Source organism: Oreochromis niloticus, linkage group LG17 (assembly GCF_001858045.2).
Source record: "Oreochromis niloticus isolate F11D_XX linkage group LG17, O_niloticus_UMD_NMBU, whole genome shotgun sequence".
NCBI classification, from domain to species: domain Eukaryota; kingdom Metazoa; phylum Chordata; class Actinopteri; order Cichliformes; family Cichlidae; genus Oreochromis; species Oreochromis niloticus.
In genome coordinates this window covers 21,082,481-21,103,600 of record NC_031981.2, presented here as the reverse complement: position 1 = coordinate 21,103,600, position 21,120 = coordinate 21,082,481, and the positions used below count along the sequence as shown (strand labels likewise).

The 21,120-nt window shown below is 43.0% G+C and overlaps 1 protein-coding gene across 1 annotated transcript; it reads left to right on the top strand.

The window, feature by feature from the left end:
• Positions 1-4,986: 4,986 nt before the first annotated feature.
• LOC109195017 (coiled-coil domain-containing protein 8-like) lies at positions 4,987-17,025 on the top strand. The gene is made up of 6 exons (XM_019346410.2): positions 4,987-5,293; positions 5,627-5,714; positions 5,799-5,931; positions 5,982-6,494; positions 15,611-15,770; positions 15,959-17,025. The coding sequence occupies exons 1-6, from the start codon at positions 5,077-5,079 to the stop codon at positions 16,096-16,098; spliced, it is 1,251 nt and encodes a 416-aa protein (XP_019201955.1). The 5' UTR covers positions 4,987-5,076; the 3' UTR covers positions 16,099-17,025.
• Positions 17,026-21,120: the final 4,095 nt, after the last annotated feature.

The window sequence follows — 21,120 nt, the reverse complement described above, 5'->3', positions numbered from 1 at the left end:
TAGATCACTCAGTGGATCATTCGATAGATCACTCAGTGGATCATTCGATAGATCACTTTGTTCATCACTCGATGGATCACTCACTCGATCACTCGGCGGATCATACAGTCGATCACTCGGTGGATCACTCGATGGATCATTCGATAGATCACTCTGTTCACCACTCGATGGATCACTCACTCGATCACTCGGTGGATCATACAGTCTACCCAGTGATCACTCGATCACTGGGTGGATCACTCGATCACTCGGTGGATCATTCGATGGATCACTCGGTTGATCACTGACGCGATCATGCGGTCGATCAACCATGCGATGACTCATGTGATCACTCTGTCGATCACTCGATCACGCGGTCGATCACTCGGTGGATCACTCACGCGATCACTCGGTGGATCACTTGGTCGATCACTCGGTGGATCACTCACATGATCACTCGGTGGATCACGCACATGATCACTCGGTGGATCACGCACATGATCACTCGGTGGATCACGCACATGATCACTCGGTGGATCACGCAGTCGATCACGCGGTCGATCACTCGATCACGCGGTCGATCACTCACTCGATCACTCGGTGGATCATTCAGTCGATCACTCACTCGATCACTCGGTGGATCATTCAGTCGATCACTCGGTTGATCACTCAGTGGATCACTCGGTTGATCACTCAGTGGATCACTCGGTTGATCACTCAGTGGATCACTCGGTTGATCACTCAGTGGATCACTCGATAGATCACTCAGTGGATCATTCGATAGATCACTCAGTGGATCATTCGATAGATCACTTTGTTCATCACTCGATGGATCACTCACTCGATCACTCGGCGGATCATACAGTCGATCACTCGGTGGATCACTCGATGGATCATTCGATAGATCACTCTGTTCACCACTCGATGGATCACTCACTCGATCACTCGGTGGATCATACAGTCTACCCAGTGATCACTCGATCACTGGGTGGATCACTCGATCACTCGGTGGATCATTCGATGGATCACTCGGTTGATCACTGACGCGATCATGCGGTCGATCAACCATGCGATGACTCATGTGATCACTCTGTCGATCACTCGATCACGCGGTCGATCACTCGGTGGATCACTCACGCGATCACTCGGTGGATCACTTGGTCGATCACTCGGTGGATCACTTGGTCGATCGCTCTCTCGATCACTCGGTGGATTATTCAGTCGATCACTCACTCGATCACTCGGTTGATCATTCAGTCGATCACGCGTACGATCACTCGGTGGATCACTCACGTGATCACTCGGTGGATCATTCGATAGATCAGTCGGTGGATCACTCATGTGATCACTCGGTGGATCGGTCGATCACTCGATCATTATATGGTACAAGTTCCTCTTTTCTTTGTGCCAAATTTCCGATGCAGCTTGCAATAACTTCCCCTTTCTGAGGTCTGTTGCCAGGGCAACCTGTCACCCTTAACCCCAGCCAACATGTATGTATGGGCCCCACCTGGTTTTTCTTCGGGCTGGATGGGTATCATGTGGGCATGGGCTCAAACTGGGCTTTTTGTATGGGGCCTACTTGGGTTTTTCACATTAAACCCATATGGGCAATCCCAAGTGGGCACTTTTAGTAGGTCCTAGCTGGGTCAAACATGGGAAACACTTAACTTGGTCCAAAATGGGAAACACACGTAGGACCCACTTGGGTTTTCCACCTAGGATAGACATGGGCTAACACAGTCATTTAAGGATAGACTGTTGTTGTGTGCCCCAGGTGGGGCAAAGTGAGGTAATCAATATATGTTTTAGTATCGATGACACAGGTGGGGCCCACCTGGTCAAACTGAATGGGTTACACATGGGCAAATGCAAGTCAGACCCTGAAAACATGTCTATGTGGGCCCCATATGGGGCAAAGTGAGGTAATCAATATATTTCTTTAGCACTGATGACACGGATGGGGCCCACCTGGTCAAACTATATGGGTTACACATGGGCAAATGCAAGTCAGAACCTAAAAACATGTCTATGTGTGCCCCATATGGGGCAAAGTGAGGTAATCACTTTAGCATGCAATCAGAGCATGCCTTACAGTACAGTTTTGTAAGCTGTGCACACAAAAATAGACTGTTATTTTACAAAATTGATCATTCAACAAATGTAAATCACTGCAGATTTTTTGTTTTAGCTGCACTGTATGGGCTCAAAATGTGGTCATAAATATTTTGGACTTGTAAATCAGGATTTGTATGTGTAAAAAGAATTTGTGTGTGTGTAAAAAAGATTTGTGTGTGTGTAAAAAAGATTTGTGTGTGTGTAAAAAGAATTTGTGTGTGGACTTAGCCAAAAAAAAACCCTGCACGTTACAATTACGAATTTTGACCCTATTTTTCTTCCTTTCATCTGATTGGTCAATGTCATGTCAATCACAAATGTAACAATCCAATCAGAGAACAGATGGGGTTGATGTCGGAGGGGCGCTTTTTTTGAACTGCAGGTCCTTGAAGGGTAATACAGTTTGAAGCAGGAGGATCTCTATATAAATATCCGATAGCAGCTAGGTCCCCTAACTTTCAGCACTAACTTTCAGTCTCCTGCTTCAAACTGTATTACCCTTCAAGGACCTGCAGTTCAAAAAAGTGCCTCTCCGACAGCCAAACCCATCTGTTCTCTGATTGGATTGTTACATTTGTGATTGACATGACATTGACCAATCAGATGAAAGGAAGAAAAATAGGGTCAAAATTCATACTTGTAACTTGCAAGGGTCTTTTTTGGCTAAGTCCACACACAAATCTTTTTTACACACACACAAATTCTTTTTACACATACAAATCTTTTTTACACATACAAATCCTGATTTACAAGTACAAAACTGATTTACAAGTACAAAATATTTATGACCACATTTTGAGCCCATAGCACTGTAACAGCTAGAAGGAACTCCTCAAAATTAATACAATCTTCTGTGTATTTTAGTGAAGTGGATTACCTTCTTGCCAAATCACGGACGAGGAGAAGGAAAATTAAAGTTAGAGTTCAGCAGCATTTAAAGAGCCTTGCTTTAGATGCTGTGGAACTTGCAGAGAAGGCCGTGGACCAGGCTTTGCAATACACTGAAGATGTGGCGAACAAACATTCGATTGTGGATGAAGCAGTGGAAAATATTGAAGATATAGAAAATAAAGATGAGACTATCAACAAGGCAGAGGACAATGTAGAGGAATATTCGAGTAACAGCTTGGATGAAGATTTACCTCTGGATTTTAATAGTAATGACTTTTACATGGATAGTGAAGCGGGTGAAGAACAAAACTGTGACTTTCCTGATGTGGAGTCAAACTCTGATGCTAAGAGGAAACTTGCTGAATGGGCAGCAAACCGAAATGTGTCTCATTCTGTGTTGTCAGAGCTCTTAACCATACTTTTGGAGCTTGGTCTAGATTTGCCAAAGGATCCCAGAACTTTGCTCAGTACATTAAAAGACTGTGAAGTGAAACAGATTGGCAGGGGAAGTTACTACCATTTTGGTCTTGAAAGTGCAGTATTGTCAGAACTGAAAATGATAAATCAACATGAACTGAAAACTGATACATTAACCATTTGTGTGAATGTTGATGGTTTGCCTCTCTTTAAGAGCTCTAATATGCAACTGTGGCCTATTTTAGGTAAGATAGTTGAACTGCCACAAGCAAATGTTTTCATGATAGGTATATATGCTGGTCCCTGCAAACCTGAGTCGGTGAACGACTACATGCATGATTTTATAGAAGATGTAAAAAAGGTCACAAAAACTGGTATTGTTTTCAATGGAAAACACTTCAATGTACCCCTTCCAGATGCTTTTATCTGTGACACCCCAGCTAGAGCTTATTTAAAATGCATCAAAGGTCATGGTGGCTACAGTTCTTGTGAGCGCTGTACACAGTATGGTGTTTATGTTGATGGGAAAGTTATTTTTCCAGATATGGATTCAAGTCTCAGATCAGATTCTCAGTTTGAAGAAATGTTAGATGAAGATCACCACAACTCCAAATCACCTCTTCAAGAGCTAGGCATTGGCATGGTTTCAGCCTTTCCCTTAGACTATATGCATTTAATTTGCTTGGGTATTGTACGTAAATTACTTGCCCCGTGGATTAAGGGACCATTGCAGTGTCGGGTTCCTACTTCTACTCTGTCTGCCATTTCTGATCACTTAAAACAGTGTAGGCAAAGTCTGCCACGCACGTTTTCCAGAAAGTCACGGTCCCTAATGGAGTACAGACAATGGAAAGCTACAGAATTAAGACAATTTTTGTTGTATACTGGACCAGTTGTGCTTTTCCAGAAACTGTGCAATCCACAGTACAAGAACTTCCTGGTTTTGTCATCTGCTATGAGGATACTTTTGTCTCCTTTGTGTAAAGAGTACTGTTATTATGCAAAAAATTTATTAAGATGCTTTGTTGCCAACTTTGCTAAGATTTATGGGACTAAATTCTTAGTTAACAATACACACAGTCTTTTGCACCTAGCAGATGATGCTAAAAAGTATGGCCCTCTGGATTTGGTTTCATGTTTTCCATTTGAGAATTATTTGGGACAGTTAAAAAAAGATGGTGAGAAGACCACAGGATCCTGTACAGCAAATTGTCAGACGAGTTTGTGAAAAGCAATTGTATCCTCACAGGTCTTTCAAAATGCCAGAGGGTGTACTCACACAGCCACATACATCTGGACCTATGATGACTGAATTTTTTGTCCATCATTCTTTTCAGTACAAGATGTACAGACATGGAAATCAAATAATCTCCACCTCCAACAGAACAAATTGTTTTGATCTTGAAGGCAAAGTTGCAGTTGTGCGGAACATTGTGCTGTTCATCGGAGAAATACATGTTTTGTATGAACTGTTTGAGACTGGAACAGCGTTTTTTAACTACCCTATTGATTCAACATCTCTGGGTGTACATTTTGTTGTCAAAACTGTCAGGTCATCTTGCTAGTGCTCCTGTAACTAATTTTACAAAACCAATTATTTTGTTACCTTTTCGTAATGCATTTGTAGCTTTGCCTCAGCTACACAGCATGTAACTTAATGGCGTTTACAGGATGTCTTCATTCAGTGTGGTCGAGTTTGTGGATGAAGTTGACTCTGATGGCTGCAAGAAGGTAGACATCGTTCCATCAGAGTGGTTCCATGACGCAGAGAGAAAATTATGCTGGTGGCCTCCTGCCTCACTGGTGAATGTGACAAAGGCTGTAAAGGAAGGAACACCACCAACCAGCAACTGGATACTCTGCAATGTCCGTGTCATGGGAAATGCAGGTAAGTTTGACTTTATTTGTACACTACATCTGTATTTCCTTTTCTTTAAAAGTTTATACATGAACATTTTTTTTTTACTTGGAGGCTTTTGAAAATGTAAGGCCCTGTATTACTGTATTATTGTATGTTTCTGTTCTGTGTCCTGTGTACTGTTTGTTTGTATATGTGTTTTTCTGGCTGCTGTTACAACCAAATTTCCCCTTGTGGGACAATTAAAGGATTATTCTATTCTATTCTACTGGAAACCATTTTTTCATTGTCATTGTTTTTGCAGATTTATTTCTTCTTTACATTGTATCTTACATGTTGTATTCTGTACAATTTATGTTATAGCAACTTATGCAAATGCCAGGGCAAAGTTGCATCAAGCAGAGTATTCATCAGACTTGACGGACAATGAGAATGGCATAAGAAAAAGAAAGTAAGTGGTACTAGCATACAAACAAGATGAAGTTTATTTCCTTCTGAAACAGTGTCATAAATGTTCTGTGCTTAACCTTTCTAGGCCAAGTGTTAAACTGATGAAGAATCAACTGAGCAGCCACACTGAATCAAGTGAGCCTTCTGATTCAGATGAGGAACTTCCACCCACGCCTCCAGAACAACTCCTTAAGCGACCCTCTAGAAAAAACAATAGTGTAGCCGCCAGCCCCGCTGCCCGGAGTGCCGCCAGCCCCGCTGCCCGGAGTGCCGCCAGCCCCGCTGCCCGGAGTGCCGCCAGCCCCGCTGCCCGGAGTGCCGCCAGCCCCGCTGCCCGGAGTGCCGCCAGCCCCGCTGCCCGGAGTGCCGCCAGCCCCGCTGCCCGGAGTGCCGCCAGCCCCGCTGCCCGGAGTGCCGCCAGCCCCGCTGCCCGGAGTGCCGCCAGCCCCGCTGCCCGGAGTGCCGCCAGCCCCGCTGCCGGAGTGCCGCCAGCCCCGCTGCCCGGAGTGCCGCCAGCCCCGCTGCCCGGAGTGCCGCCAGCCCCGCTGCCCGGAGTGCCGCCAGCCCCGCTTGTGAACCCATGTTCTCGAAAGTACTTGCCATTTTAGAGGAAGTGAAGGAGACTCAACTGGTTCATAGCAAGATGTTAAATGCCTTGCTGAAGCAGAAAAATTGTTCAGTTACGGAGGTCCCTGAAGGGGTTGTTTTACCTCTTAAAACCCAAGACGATGTTGAGGCTCTTAATGGAAAACTGGAGGACTCCAGTCTCATGTCTGCTGTAGTAAGTTTTTTTCCTCCCCATTCTGCTTGCCACTGTTCTTTATACAGTAGTCAGAAAACATTCTTTGATATATTTTCTGAAAGACATTCTCCTTCATGATTTTTTTTGGTATACAGCATAATTGGTTTCATTTAACACATCAAGTCTTACTGGTCCTGAGGCAGCAAAGCAGGCCAGAGACCATCACATCTGCTACCATGTTTTTCTGTTGCTATGATGGGTTTTTTTTTCTGAGATGTTACTTTTATACCACATGTTTACCTGTTAAGATGTATCTGTCCCACTGCGCAAGTGTCCAGTGAAGGGGGGCATGGCTACGCGCGGGTGGGAAGGGGACGTAGAGTTTCTGGGAGGAGCAGTTTTCTTCTTGTGTGTATGAACGAAAGAAGGCGGACAATTAAAGTTGGAGTTATCGTACCAGTTGTGTGATTATTGGACTAACATTGGTAGCAGAGGATGGCTGCTGCTGGGAATTACAAAGTGCCACCATCGTTCGATGAGAAGACGTCTTATGAAAGTTGGAAAAATGAAATTGAAATCTGGAGACTTGTTACAGACTTGGACAAAAAAAAGGCAGGCTCTAGCAATTACTTTGTCGCTATCGGGAAGAGCGAGGGAAAGCGCACTGGAAATCGCAGCCCACGACCTCAACACGGATACGGGTATGGATGTTCTTCTAACCAAACTGGACTCCGTGTTTTTAAAAGAAGAAAAAGATCGACGGTACGAAGCTTACACGGAATTTGATTGGATCAACAGACAAAGTGGCACGTCGATGGTGGATTACATTATCGAATTTGAACGATGGTACAACAAGATACGTAAGTTCAAAATGGAATTACCAGATGCAGTGTTAGCATTTAAGCTGCTAGACACCGCGGGGCTAAATACTAAAGACAAACAGCTAGCACTTACCGCTTGTTCCACCATCTCTTTTGATAACATGAAATCAGCCTTGAAAAGGATTTTCGGCGATAACGTCTCTTCGCCACAAGAGGGCGATTCCGCTTACTTCACAAAGTATACAGGCAAGCGTGAACGTAGTTCAAACTCAGAGCAACCCCAAAGAATAGCTGCAGGGACTAATCCGCTTGACAAGTATGGGAGGAGAACAAGATGTGCAGTATGCCAAAGCACTTATCACTGGGTAAAAGATTGCCCTAACAAAACAGAACATGTGAAGTTAGCAAAAGCTGATCACCCTCTGATACACAAATCTTCATGATGGAAGCTTTGGGGTCTGCCGTAGTTGACACTGCTTGTACAAGAACTGTGTGTGGAGAAAAATGGCTCGCAGATTATGTAAGTGAGTTACCTCAGAAAGAGTTGCAAAAAATAAAAGATGAAGAGAGCACAAGGCCGTTCCGCTTTGGTGATGGAAAAATTGTGCAATCCACAAGGAAAGTGACAATTCCAGCAAAAATAGGACAAACTACATGCAAGATAGAAACAGAAGTTGTTCCAGCAGATATACCGATGCTTTTAAGCAAGACTTCATTAAAGAGAGCAAGTGTAGTCTTGGATATTGCTCAAGACAAAGCACCAATGTTTGATCAACCTGTAAAACTTGAACTGACGTCTTCTGGACACTATTGTGTAAACTTGAGAAATGAGAGCAACCTTAATAAAAAAAATAAAAAAGGATAAAGAGACAGTCCTTCTTAAACTACACAAACAATTTGGACATGCATGAGTTGACAGACTGCAAAAGCTTCTGTCTTGCTCAGGCAATAGTGATGATGAAAGCACTACAGTCCTGAGGAATATTATAAAAAAAAAAAAACTGTGAAACATGCATCCGATACGGTAAACCAAAACATAAGCCTGCAGTAGGTTTACCCATGGCTTCAACATACAATGAAACTGTTGCAGTGGACCTGCATGAGCTTGAGCCGGGACTGTGGTATCTACATGCCATTGACCATTTCACAAGATTCAGTGCAGGAAGTATCATCACCACAAAAAGACCCAGGGAGATAGTGAAGCACTTTATCCACTGCTGGATAGGCATCCACGGTCCACCACGCAGACTATTCAGTGACAATGGCGGTAAATTTAATAATGAAGAAATAAGAGACATGGCAGAGAAATTTAACATTGAGGTTAGAACCACTGCACGGTACAGTCCGTGGAGCAATGGCTTGCTTGAAAGGCACAATCGAATCCTTACTGAAATGTTACTGAAGGTAAAGAGAGACAATGAGTGTGACTGGAAAACTGCTCTGGACTGGGCTTTGATGGCAAAGAACTCTATGCACAATGTACATGGCTACAGTCCCTACCAACTTGTCTTTGGACAAAATCCAAATCTGCCTTCAGTCCTTACTGACAGACCCCCAGCTCTGGAAACTGAAATGAGTACATGGATAGCCCAGCACACTACAACGTTGCATGCCACGAGACGAGCTTTTACAGAGGCTGAATGCTCTGAGAGGATACGAAGAGCCCTTCGCAAACAGCTGCGATCCATTGATGACAAATATGAAACGGGGGACAAAGTCTATTACAAAAGGACGGACTGTCATGAGTGGAAAGGTCCAGGGGTGGTCATTGGCCAAGATGGTGTAGTAATATTTGTCAGGCATGGAGGAACCTATGTCAGAGTACACCAGTCTAGGCTCAGAAAAGTGGATGAACCACAGGTGAACATGGCAGAAACCGAAGAGGAAAATCAGAGCAAAGCAGATGAAAATTTTTTAAAGACCCCAGCAGCAGTACTTGGTGAGGAACAAAGATTTTGAAAATGAAAATGGGGAGTTGGCACCAACTAATGGTGAACCACTTGGCAGTACAGAAAATGAACCGCTCGGTACTGCAGAAAACAGCGAGTCCTCTGATCCAGTACAACCTGGAGAAAGAGATCCCACAGTGTCTCACTCAACCACAGATATAGAAGGATCAAAACTTAAAGTTGGACAAATAATTAAATACACAGACAAAGAAACAAGTCAAACATATGCTGGAAAAATAATCAGTCGAGCAGGAAAAGCCACTGGAAAAAACAGAAAGTGGTACAACGTGGAATACAGTGAGCCAGAGGAAATTGCTGGATCCATGGGTTCCATTAATGTGGAGCAAGTAAACAACCTTCAAGTGACACTATCTGAAGATGCCAAGTCATGCACAGATAAAAACAGAGATGAAATATTAGTGGTGAAGGAAGACATCTTCTCACAAGCCAAACAAACTGAACTTGATAACTGGAAAAGAAACAATGTGTTTGAAGTGGAGAAAGATAAAGGTCAGAAATGTATATCAACAAGGTGGATATGCACACTCAAGGAAACACCAGGGGGCATTGTACCCAAAGCTAGACTGGTTGCAAGAGGCTTTGAAGAAATAAACACTCAAGAACTTTCCAACATGTTCCTCCGAGTCCCTGAAGATCATAGCAGTAATATGTCAAAATCAATGGAAACTGAACTCCATGGACATTAAAGCAGCTTTTCTGCAAGGTAAAGATTTAACCCGAGACGTGTACATTCGACCACCTGAAGAAGCACAGGGCAAAGGAACTATATGGAAGTTGAACAAATGTGTTTATGGCCTGGCAGATGCTTCATTATTCTGGTACAACAAGGTGAAAGAAACCATGCAGAAGCTGGGGGGCACAGTGTCAAAAGTTGATCTGGCTGTCTTCTACTGGCTAGACGATCTCTGTAAAGTGACAGGAGTACTTGCATGTCATGTAGATGACTTTATGTGGGGTGGTTCAGACATGTTCTCCACATTAGTCATCCCCAAACTGAAAGCTGCTTTTCAAGTTGGACGAGAAGAACATAACAGCTTTAACTACATTGGGATGGAGGTTCACTCTCTTCAGAATGAAATACAACTACAACAAGATACGTACATAAAAAACCTACAGCCTATTCCTATTGATCCCACCAGGGCACCACAGTGGGAGGCTCCTTTAACAGATACAGAGATGGACATGTTAAAATCCAAGATTGGACAGATACAGTGGGTAGCAAGACAGAGCAGACCCGACATCATGTGTGACATTTCCATCCTGGCATCAAGCACAAAACATGCTACCATTCAGACAATGCACTGCACAAACAAACTGATCAGAAAACTTAAATCAGAGGAGGTTACCCTGAGGTTTCAGTTCTTGGGTGAAAGCAAATCCCTCAAATTAGTGGTGTTTAGTGATTCCTCCATGGGCAACCTCTCAGACGGAGGCACACAAGGTGGACATTTTATCATGTTGATGGGAGAAGGAGGAAAGTTTTCGCCCATATTTTGGCAGTCAAAACGGATCAGGAGGGTGGTACGGAGTACACTAGCAGGAGAGACTTTGGCCCTTGCAGATGGGATCGACAGTGCTGTTTTTCTGGCTGCACTCTATTCTGAGCTCACCACTGGTGATGGTACACACAACATCTTGCCAATCGTCTGTGTAACAGACAACCATTCTCTTCTTGATGCTGTCAAGTCCACAAAATCTGTAAGTGAGAAGAGGCTTCGGCTCGACATCAGTAGCATCAAAGAACTTATGCACACAGGGACTATTCAGCACATCATATGGACATCTACCAAAGAGCAGCTTGCTAACTGCCTGACAAAAGTGGGAACATCAGCACTTGGACTGCTAAGAGCCCTGAGAGAAGGGCAATGGCAGCTAGAAAGCTGAAAGGACTAATGACAAAAAATAAAAATTAACACTCATAAAAATGTTTCTTTTAAACAGTAGTTTGGAGTGTTATATTATGTTTAGCTGTTATATTGTTCAAAAAGAGAAAAAGGAAATTGTTCTAATCTGTTTTCCTTTCCTTAAAAGAAAAAGGGGAGATTGTTAAGATGTATCTGTCCCACTGCGCAAGTGTCCAGTGAAGGGGGACATGGCTACGCACGGGTGGGAAGGGGACGTAGAATTTCTGGGAGGAGCAGTTTTCTTCTTGTGTGTATGAACGAAAGAAGGCAGACGATTAAAGTTGGAGTTATCATACCAGTGTGATTATTGGACTAACATACCTTCCAGAAAGTTACATTTTTTTATTCTAATGAAGCATTTGATTCTGATTTTGATAACAGATAGATTTCTTATTTTTGTTCTGCTATGATAGTTTATGCAAATTCTGGCCAGTTCCTATTTATTTTAACCCTTTAGCCCCCAACCCGTCGCCGATGACAGGTTTTTCCAACCCGTCTCTTCCAACCAGAGCTCTACCAGGGGCCCAGCACGCCTGGACTTATTTAGAAGAAAAGAGATGCCCAAAAACAAACCACAGGGCCAAAGGTCACAAAATTGTTTTTGTTCTGTTTTACAATTAATAATTCAAATTGCCTATTCTAAATCTTTTATTCATGTACATTATGAGTGCCTTTTTCAGTGAAAAGAAAAAAAAAAAAAAAAAAAAAGGTAAAATTTCAAGTTTGTTTTTTGCCCTTTTCTGTTATTAATCCCTGATTACACTCTTATAGTATACAGTAGAGAAAAAAAAACTACCAGATGTGGAAAGTAGAAGTAATCCTGAAAAAAGGGACAAAAGCACACACACTCACAGCTGATTTTATGACACTTTTACAGCTAAAACAACAAAATATTTCGGGTTTTGATTATAGATTTATCAAAAAACCTATTTTAGTTTGGAGAAAGTAAATGAGAGCAGGCACACGCATTCTGCACAAAGATGTAAACACAAAGCGCGGACCCGCCGACGGATCAGAATCAGTGAGATGTGGCCTTTCTCAGCCGACGGCACTTTGTGTTTTTTGTGCTAGAGTCTGAAGCTGCAGGTTTTATCTTTCTCCAAACAATATTGAGTGAACCAGTAGCAAAAGAAGATCCAAACTACACTGAAAATTTCGCTTCACGTAAACATCGTCATGAATTCCCTCTTACTTTTGCTGTTTTGGTTTTCCACCACGGTGGTTTTCCACCACGGTAAAAATCACGCTTCACGCAGAGCTCGCTGTCTCTCTCTCACTCTCTCTCAGTGTACTTCAAGAACAGTTTCCCATCTAAAAATCTGTTTTCTGCATTTACAGTGGTGTCGCTTATTTTTTTCCCCTTTCACTTACGAAGAGAAAGCCTTTCTGCCTTTCAATAGGCCTGCTGAACAAATTTGAACTTTTTAAAATTATGCAAAATTACAAAATGCTTAGCTGTGTCTCTAATAAAACCTCTGTAACTTTGCTTCACTTCAGCAGCATCAGGTAATGTTCAGATGTTGATTAATTATTTTCTTTCGTTTTTGATCTACTGCAGAATATTTTTAAGGTCATCTGCTTTAAAATCCCAGGCCAGAAAATCGGCTTCATGTTTTTCTGTGTTTTATCCTCAGTTACTTTGATACAAAGGCATCTGCTGTGATGCTTACACCTTCGATAAAGTCTCGCAAGTGTCAGCTTTCTTTTATAGATATAAAAATATGGAAATGTACTAATACCTGATCAGGTGATAGTATTTCTGACTGTCTGAGACAAAAGTTCTCCGAATCGAATCGACTCTAGAAATCTAGAACCCAGCCCTATTAAGGAACTTCAATTTTTAGCTCGTGTTACTACCATATTTTTATTTTATATATATATATATACCCAGCACGCCCCTGCGGCCGGTTTATCCTTCAAGCTCGGGTCCTCTACCAGAGGCCTGGGAGCTTGAGGGTCCTGCGCAGTATCTTAGCTGTTCCCAGGACTGCGCTCTTCTGGACAGAGATCTCCGATGTTGTTCCCGGGATCTGCTGAAGCCACTCGCCTAGCTTGGGAGTCACCGCACCTAGTGCTCCGATTACCACCGTTACCTTCACCCTCCACATCCTCTCGAGCTCTTCTCTGAGCCCTTGGTATTTCTCCAGCTTCTCGTGTTCCTTCTTCCTGATATTGCTGTCATTCGGAACTGCTACATCGATCACTACGGCCGTCTTCTTCTGTTTGTCTACCACCACTATGTCCGGTTGGTTAGCCACCACCATTTTGTCCGTCTGCATCTGGAAGTCCCACAGGATCTTAGCTCGGTCATTCTCCATCACCCTTGGGGGCATCTCCCATTTTGACCTTGGGACTTCCAGGTTATACTCGGCACAGATGTTCCTGTACACTATGCCGGCCACTTGGTTATGGCGCTCCATGTATGCCTTGCCTGCTAGCATCTTGCACCCTGCTGTTATGTGCTGGATTGTCTCTGGGGCATCTTTACACAGCCTGCACCTGGGGTCTTGCCTGGTGTGATAGACCCCAGCCTCTATGGATCTTGTACTCAGAGCTTGTTCTTGTGCTGCCATGATTAGTGCCTCTGTGCTGTCTTTCAGTCCAGCTTTGTCCAGCCACTGGTAGGATTTCTGGATATCAGCCACCTCCTCTATCTGCCGGTGGTACATACCGTGCAGGGGCCTGTCCTTCCATGATGGTTCCTCGCCTTCCTCCTCTTTCTTGGGTTTCTGCTGCCTGAGGTATTCACTGAGCACGCTGTCAGTTGGGGCCATCTTCGTGATGTATTCATGGATGTTTCTTGTCTCATCCTGGACTGTGGTGCTGACACTCACCAGTCCCCGGCCCCCTTCCTTCTGCTTAGCGTACAGCCTCAGGGTGCTGGACTTGGGGTGAAACCCTCCATGCATGGTAAGGAGCTTTCTTGTCTTTATGTCAGTGGCTTCTATCTCCTCCTTTGGCCAGCCTATTACCCCAGCAGGGTACCTGATCACGGGCAGGGCGTAGGTGTTGATGGCCCAGATCTTGTTCTTACCGTTCAGCTGACTCCTCAGGACTTGCCTGACCCTCTGCAGGTACTTGGTGGTTGCAGCTTTCCTAGCGGCCTCTTCATGGTTCCCATTCGCTTGCGGGATCCCCAGGTACTTGTAACTGTCCTCTGTGTCTGCAATGTTGCCTTCTGGTAGTTCAATTCCCTCAGTTCTGACTACCTTCCCTCTCTTTGTTACCATCCGACTACACTTCTCCAGTCCGAACGGCATTCCAATGTCATTGCTGTATAGCCTGGTAGTGTGTATCAGTGAATCGATGTCTCGTTCACTCTTGGCATACAGCTTGATGTCATCCATGTACAGGAGGTGGCTGACAACTGCTCCGTTTCGTAGTCGGTATCCGTAGCCAGTCTTGTTAATGATCTCACTGAGGGGGTTAAGGCCTATGCAGAACAGCAGTGGGGACAGAGCATCTCCTTGGTAGATCCTGCACTTGATGGTGACTTGTGCTATGGGCTTGGAGTTGGCCTCTAGTGTTGTACGCCACATCCCCATTGAGTTCCTGATGAAGGCTCTTAGGGTTCTGTTGATCTTATATAGTTCTAGGCATTCCAGTATCCAGCTGTGGGGCATTGAGTCATAGGCCTTCTTGTAATCAATCCAGGCTGTGCACAGGTTGGTCAGTCTGGTCTTGCAGTCTCGGCTGACTGTTCTGTCTACCAGTAGCTGGTGTTTTGCGCCTCTGGTATTCTTGCCAATCCCTTTCTGTGCCCCACTCATGTATTGACCCATGTGCCTGTTCATCTTAGCCGATATGATGCCTGACAGGAGCTTCCATGTAGTACTGAGGCAGGTTATTGGTCAGTAGTTGGATGGGACCGGTCCCTTCTTGGGGTCCTTGGGGATCAGGACCGTCCGACCTTCGGTTAGCCATTCCGGACGCTCGTGCCAGACGCTCGTGGAGTGCAGTCAGCCAGTAGGCGTGAACCATGTCGGGCCCTGGTGCTGTCCAACTCTTCATACTGGAGACCCTTTCTTGGATATCTGCCACTGTGATGGTTACTGGACCCTGTTCAGGGAGGTTGCTGTGGTCTGCCCTCAGATCCACTAGCCACTGAGCATTGCCATTATGGGTTGCGTCCTTTTCCCATATGCTCTTCCAGTATTTCTGTGTATGTTGCCCAGTTGGGGCCCATTTAGTTCCTAGATTTTACCAATATAACGCCTATATGGGCATTTAACATGGGGCCATTACGGAACCCGCGGACAATTCTATATGGGGCCCATTTTTCAGCCCATTTCCAAACCATATGGTGGTTTCCAGGCCAGCCGAGAAACATAGTCCCTCTAGCATGTCCTGGGTGTTCCTCTGGGTCTCTTCCTGGTTGGATGTGCCCAAAACAGCTCACCAGGGAGGCATCCTACCCAGATGCCAGTATCTAATCTGTCCTTTTTGTATGTTCCCCTTAGGTTGCCATGGTAGCAGATATAGGGGGAACAAGTGTAGATGATGCTACAAGGAGAATGATGAAATTCCTCATATCACCCAAGCTTGCCGTGGAGTACAACTTGCTTAGCCGACACGGGAAGAAAAAGTTCCGAGATTTGCGCCTCTTTAATGTTGTGTATGGTAAGTTTCACTTGAGACACTTTTTTTAATAAAGTGTTTGAAAGTGTAAGTGAGATTGGTTATTGTGCCATCTTATATATTTGAGGCAAGAAAGTGAAATAAACATTGTTCTTTGTAAATCATCACCAAAGGAAGTAAGCTACGGTTACCTTTACTTTGGCTTACCCATTTTTCTTCTTCATTTGCAGAGGCACTGAAGAAGAATTCTTTGACTGCAAAAGTCAACCTGCAAGAAGCAGAGAAAGCTCTCTCCAAATGGTTCACTGGAGCTAGAGACAGAGGAGGACTGAGGGCTGCTAGGGGACAAAATAGACTAATGGCTCTGTAAAAAAACATAACAGACACCCCTGCTGATTCAAGACAAGGTTCTGAGTTTCCCTTCTTATTTTTTCCCATGTTGCTACAGTTCTTAAACCCACAGTTGTGGGACAAAATAAATGTGAACAAAATGTGTTTCGTGTCCCCTCTTGATGTTTCTGTTTGCAGTCAGCTTTAATATATTTAGTGTCTTTGTGTCACAGAAGCCATATTGGCCGTCTGTTAAATTGATTTTGTGGCCGTTTTTCTACCCGCCCAGTGCCAGAAATGAGCCAATTCAAACAAGAAGTAAGATGCAACTACAGAACCCACTGATAATGCCATTCCAACTTTTTAGCTCATGTTTTCCTCATGTTGTACCCACTAAGAACTTGAAAAAAAATGGGGCCCGGGTGGGTTTCTGTGTACTTTGCCCAGTTGGGGTCCATTTAGTTCCCAGATTTTACCAATATAACACCAAGATGGGCTTATAAAATGGGGCCATTATGGAACCCGCGGACAATCCCACTTAAAACCCACTTTTTAGCCTATTTGGTGCCCACATGGTAGCCACAAAAAACTTGAAAGATGGGGCCTGGGTGGGTTTCTGTGTATGTTGCCCAGTTGGGGCCCATTTAGTTCCTAGATTTTACCAATATAACGCCTATATGGGCATTTAACATGGGGCCATTACGGAACCCGCGGACAATTCTATATGGGGCCCATTTTTCAGCCCATTTCCAAACCATATGGGCCCCACATATAAATGTTGGCTGGGACCTAGTCTTGTCTCCTTTGAGCTCAGTTTCTAAAGGCCTCTCATATTAAAATACATAAAACAATATAATCAGAAAATAAGCATTAAAAATACAAAATAATAATAAACAAAATAATACAAAGATTTAAGCTTAAATTTAGGTCTAATTATAGTATGAAAATAACAAACCAGAAGTCTCCAGATGTGAGACACTAAAGCCAACAGAAACTGAGAAGAAACCCCCCCCCAAAAACCCCCAAAAACAAACAAAAAAATTACACAGCCAAAACCAGAAAGTTTGCAACAAAAATGACCTAAAGTAAGAAAGCATAGCCAGAAGCGCAATTGTAACAATGGACACAGATCAAACATAATCGTGTTATAAAACTTACTCCTGTTATTTATTCACCAGGATATAGTTATGTATATTACTTTGTTAGAGTTATCCGATTATTTGTCTTGCACTATCCTACTGTATATTACTGTACACTATTCTTATTGTATATATTGTATATCTTATATCTATTTCACCTGTTCCTCGGTACAGTATTCTTATTGTATATATTGTATATCTTATATCTATTTCATCTGTTCCTCGGTCTCTCCTGCTGCTTTGAGCATGTACATGACAAAAGAATTTCCCTCGGGATAAATAAAGTTGTTCTTATTCTTAAAATCTTCTATTCAGCTGCTGTCACACTGCAGCAGGCATGTGTGTGTTTGTCAGAAAGATATTAACATATCAATAGTCTCTCGATAGCTTCCGCCCACTTCTTTTCTGTTGGGTCATACTTGTGGCTGATTATTAGCAGAGACACGGGATATGAGTCAGAGCAGGTAAAAGCTTGTCTGTCAAGCAGAACAAAATAAATCTTTTCATTGAACAGAAATCTAAAATATGATGTGGTAGTATAAAATTTAGACACGAGCAGCTACAACTGTTTATTGCAGCTTAGATCTAAGATACTGGGCAGCAAACTGGGAAACACCTGACATGTTCAACAAGCACTCATTTCCACATTCAGCAGCCACAGAGCATCCTCATCTATTTTGTGTAAATGGATGAGGATTAAGTCAAATAATCACCATCACTGCGTCGAGGTAGTGATCTGCTCCTTGGCTAGAAAACAATCCATAGATGCTTTTATGCCGTGTCCACCATTCACTCATGAGCAGCTCTGAAAAACAAGGTTTTTACACCAGGTACATGGAGCTCAAATTTAAAAAAAAAAAAAAAAAAAAAAAAAAAAGATGAACTGTAAGACCCCACCACAAGAGAATTAAGAGGAATCGGGGCAAAGTACATCGACAAAAACAAGATCCAACCCACTTGCGAAGAGAAAATTAAAAGGAACATGGCAATATTCATCCATTCATTCTCTTCCACTTATCCAGTTCAGGTTGATTGGCAGAGAGCCCATCCCAGCTGCCACAGAGCTTGAGATGGGGTGCACTCTGGGCAGGTGTGCAAGCCTGTGTTAGAGCTGACAAAGAGACAACCAGTCACACACCCATTTAGAATCTGTTAACCTAACCTTATTAACTGCATGTTTTTGGACTGTAGGAGGAACCCGGAGAACCCATGCAGACACAGAGAACATGCAAAAACCACACAGAAAAGACATGGCCAGTTGATGGATTTAAACCTTCTTGCTGAGACACAACAGTGCTAACCACCATTTACCTACAAAATGGCAATAAGAAAATGTAAACTGATCATATGCACGTTTGCATGCAGCAAAATCCATTTGCATCAGAATGTCAATCAGCCAGCACACATTTGGAAAAGGTCAAAGGTCAGCAGATGTAACAAGAATCAAGGTTAAAAAGCAGAACTCAGGCTTGTGGCAATTTACAGTCATTACTAGTAAAACCACAGAGGAATCAAGATGTCTCAATGCATGCTCAATAAACCAGGCAAAGGAATTCCCAAAAAATTGACTCTGTTCACCTGGATGCAGTCTTCAGTGGGTAAGCAAACTATGTCCAGGTAAACACAATCAACCTTTCAGTTTAATCAAAAGCAGGACGAACAAAGTCAGGTAGCCTGGTGCAGGTCAGGAATCTCTCCCGAAGAGAATATTTAGTCCATGCGAGCATTGTGTGTCGATTTAAGGAAATGAGGAAAAAGATTTGAGTTCCTACTTGCTTTGTCTCTTGCAGCTATTGGAATGAGGGGTGGGATGCAGGCAGCCAGGTGCGTTTCAGTAAGTGGTAAACTCATGGTGGGTTTTTCTTTTTAGTCATTGCTCATAAGAGGTTTACCTGGAAAACAGAAGCACAATTATGAATCTAACATACAGCAGGCAAAGACAACAGAAACCCTGATCACTACCATAAAGTAAAGAACAAGCTAGCAAGGAGCAAGAACTTGAGCCTTAAATGTCAGTCCTTAAGTACTGCAAGCTTGATCAGTTGAAATGGAGACAGGTGCGATGACTGAAGCCCAGAATCTGTGACTCCGCCCAATGGGTGTGCTAGCAGGAAAACCTGGGGCACTAGAATTGACATACAGATCAGATCCTAACATAGGGTGTGAATAAGACATGAGAGAAGAGTCTTACTAAACCAATAAAGCTGTGGGCAACAGTGTGCCGCTAGGGTTCAATAAAATGGACAATGGAGCCTGATTTTCCTTGAAAAGTTGCAACAAGAAAATCCAAAGCACCTTTTCACAAACCTTTCCCTGTAATAAATCACTGTCACTTCAGCTGCTGACGGTGTCACTGTGATGCTCTGCAGGCTGAACTGAACATGATGTAACTGTCACATCTTACTGCAAGCATTCTTCACTCATTAATATTCACAAACGCTGCAGTGGAAAACATTTAGTTAAGCCGATCACACTTCAAGTGTTTATCCAGCAGAGGTAAAAGCTGACGACTTTAATTGCACCTTGTGTTCAACTGCAAGCAGTGGTTGCAACTCCATTCTGTTATAATTTAATTTAGTTTCAGACATCATTGAGCAAAAGTGAAAACAAATTTCTACAAATGAAAATGATTTTTTCACATATGGAAAACTACTCAGCCCACCATTACTTTCTTGCAGAGTGCAGTTTATAGTACACAGCTGCTCACTTTGATCTGAAACTATGAAAGAGGGAACATTACCTAATGTGGATGTCCTCCAATAAGTCCTCAAAAAGATTTTGTGGAGATCACGGAAATATTTTACTGCTACTATTCACAACCATCATCATTACCATTGCATCAATCATCATTTCATCAAAGCATTTATTGAAGCTGTTGGCATTACGTTAAAACTTGTATTACAGGTGTTATCATAATCACATATTAACATATTAACAGATTCGAAATAAAATGGGCAGCAAAACACAGCTGATTCCCCCATCACATTGTGTTGTGGAATTGGATTACGTGCGTGCTACATAGTTACTTGAGCATTTCTACTTGATGGAACCAGCAAGGAAGAGAAGATTTTCCCCTATCTGGAAACATTTTGATCTCATCTCTCCTAATAAAGTATGCACACAGTAATAAATATCACAAATGAAAAGTACCATAATATAAAAAAACAACACCACAGATTCCTATAATCTGATTTCTGTCTTTTAGTTTATTAAAGAGTGAAGCACCACACTCTAGTTTCTGTCATTATCTGCATTATCCAGATGTACATAAGCATGATTACACAGTTACACAATCATACCAAAACTCCTGATAGTTTCCACTTTCTCTTTCGTATCAGACATACTGAGACAATATTCAAGATAAATAACCATGAAAACAATTTATTTATTCAGTTTAGAGGTTTACACATCACATCATTATAATCATTGAGCCTGTTTCACTTGAATCGTCCACTTGGTGGCGCAGTAGAGCAAATGAATTATCACAGTGCTTCAAACCATGAGTCGACCAGTTGGATGGAAAGCTTCAGTTCACCACGAGGCTTCATCTCACCATCACTACTGATAACATAAGATGTAAGTACAACTCCTCCGGTTTCATATGCAAACAAATTATTGCGCTAGCTTACACGGTTCCGGTTCTACAGGGATTTAAACATAGTTACGCAAAACAGAGCGTGCCCGCTCCGACCGGCTTTAAAGGGTTAAAAAGGAGACAGAGGAAATTGTCTTTGGTCTTGGTGTCACTAGTGAATCTTCTCCTGCAAACATTGGCCCTCTGACATAGTAGAAAGTCCTATTGTCACAAACTTGGATTGAGCAACGATTCTAGACTGGTGTGGCCAGGTAAGTGCAGTGGTGAAATCCCACTTCTTTCATCTGAGATTGAAACTGAATTTGTTGCTAGTTCTCCCTGTCTTGTT

Bases quoted from the DNA above. Each gene is read 5' to 3' on its own strand.
- LOC109195017 (XM_019346410.2), top strand. From the start codon at position 5,077: ATGTCTTCATTCAGTGTGGTCGAGTTTGTGGATGAAGTTGACTCTGAT. The intron at 5,294-5,626 runs GTAAGTTTGACT...TTTATGTTATAG, and splicing joins CCGTGTCATGGGAAATGCAG to CAACTTATGCAAATGCCAGG. The intron at 6,495-15,610 runs GTAAGTTTTTTT...TGTTCCCCTTAG, and splicing joins CCAGTCTCATGTCTGCTGTA to GTTGCCATGGTAGCAGATAT.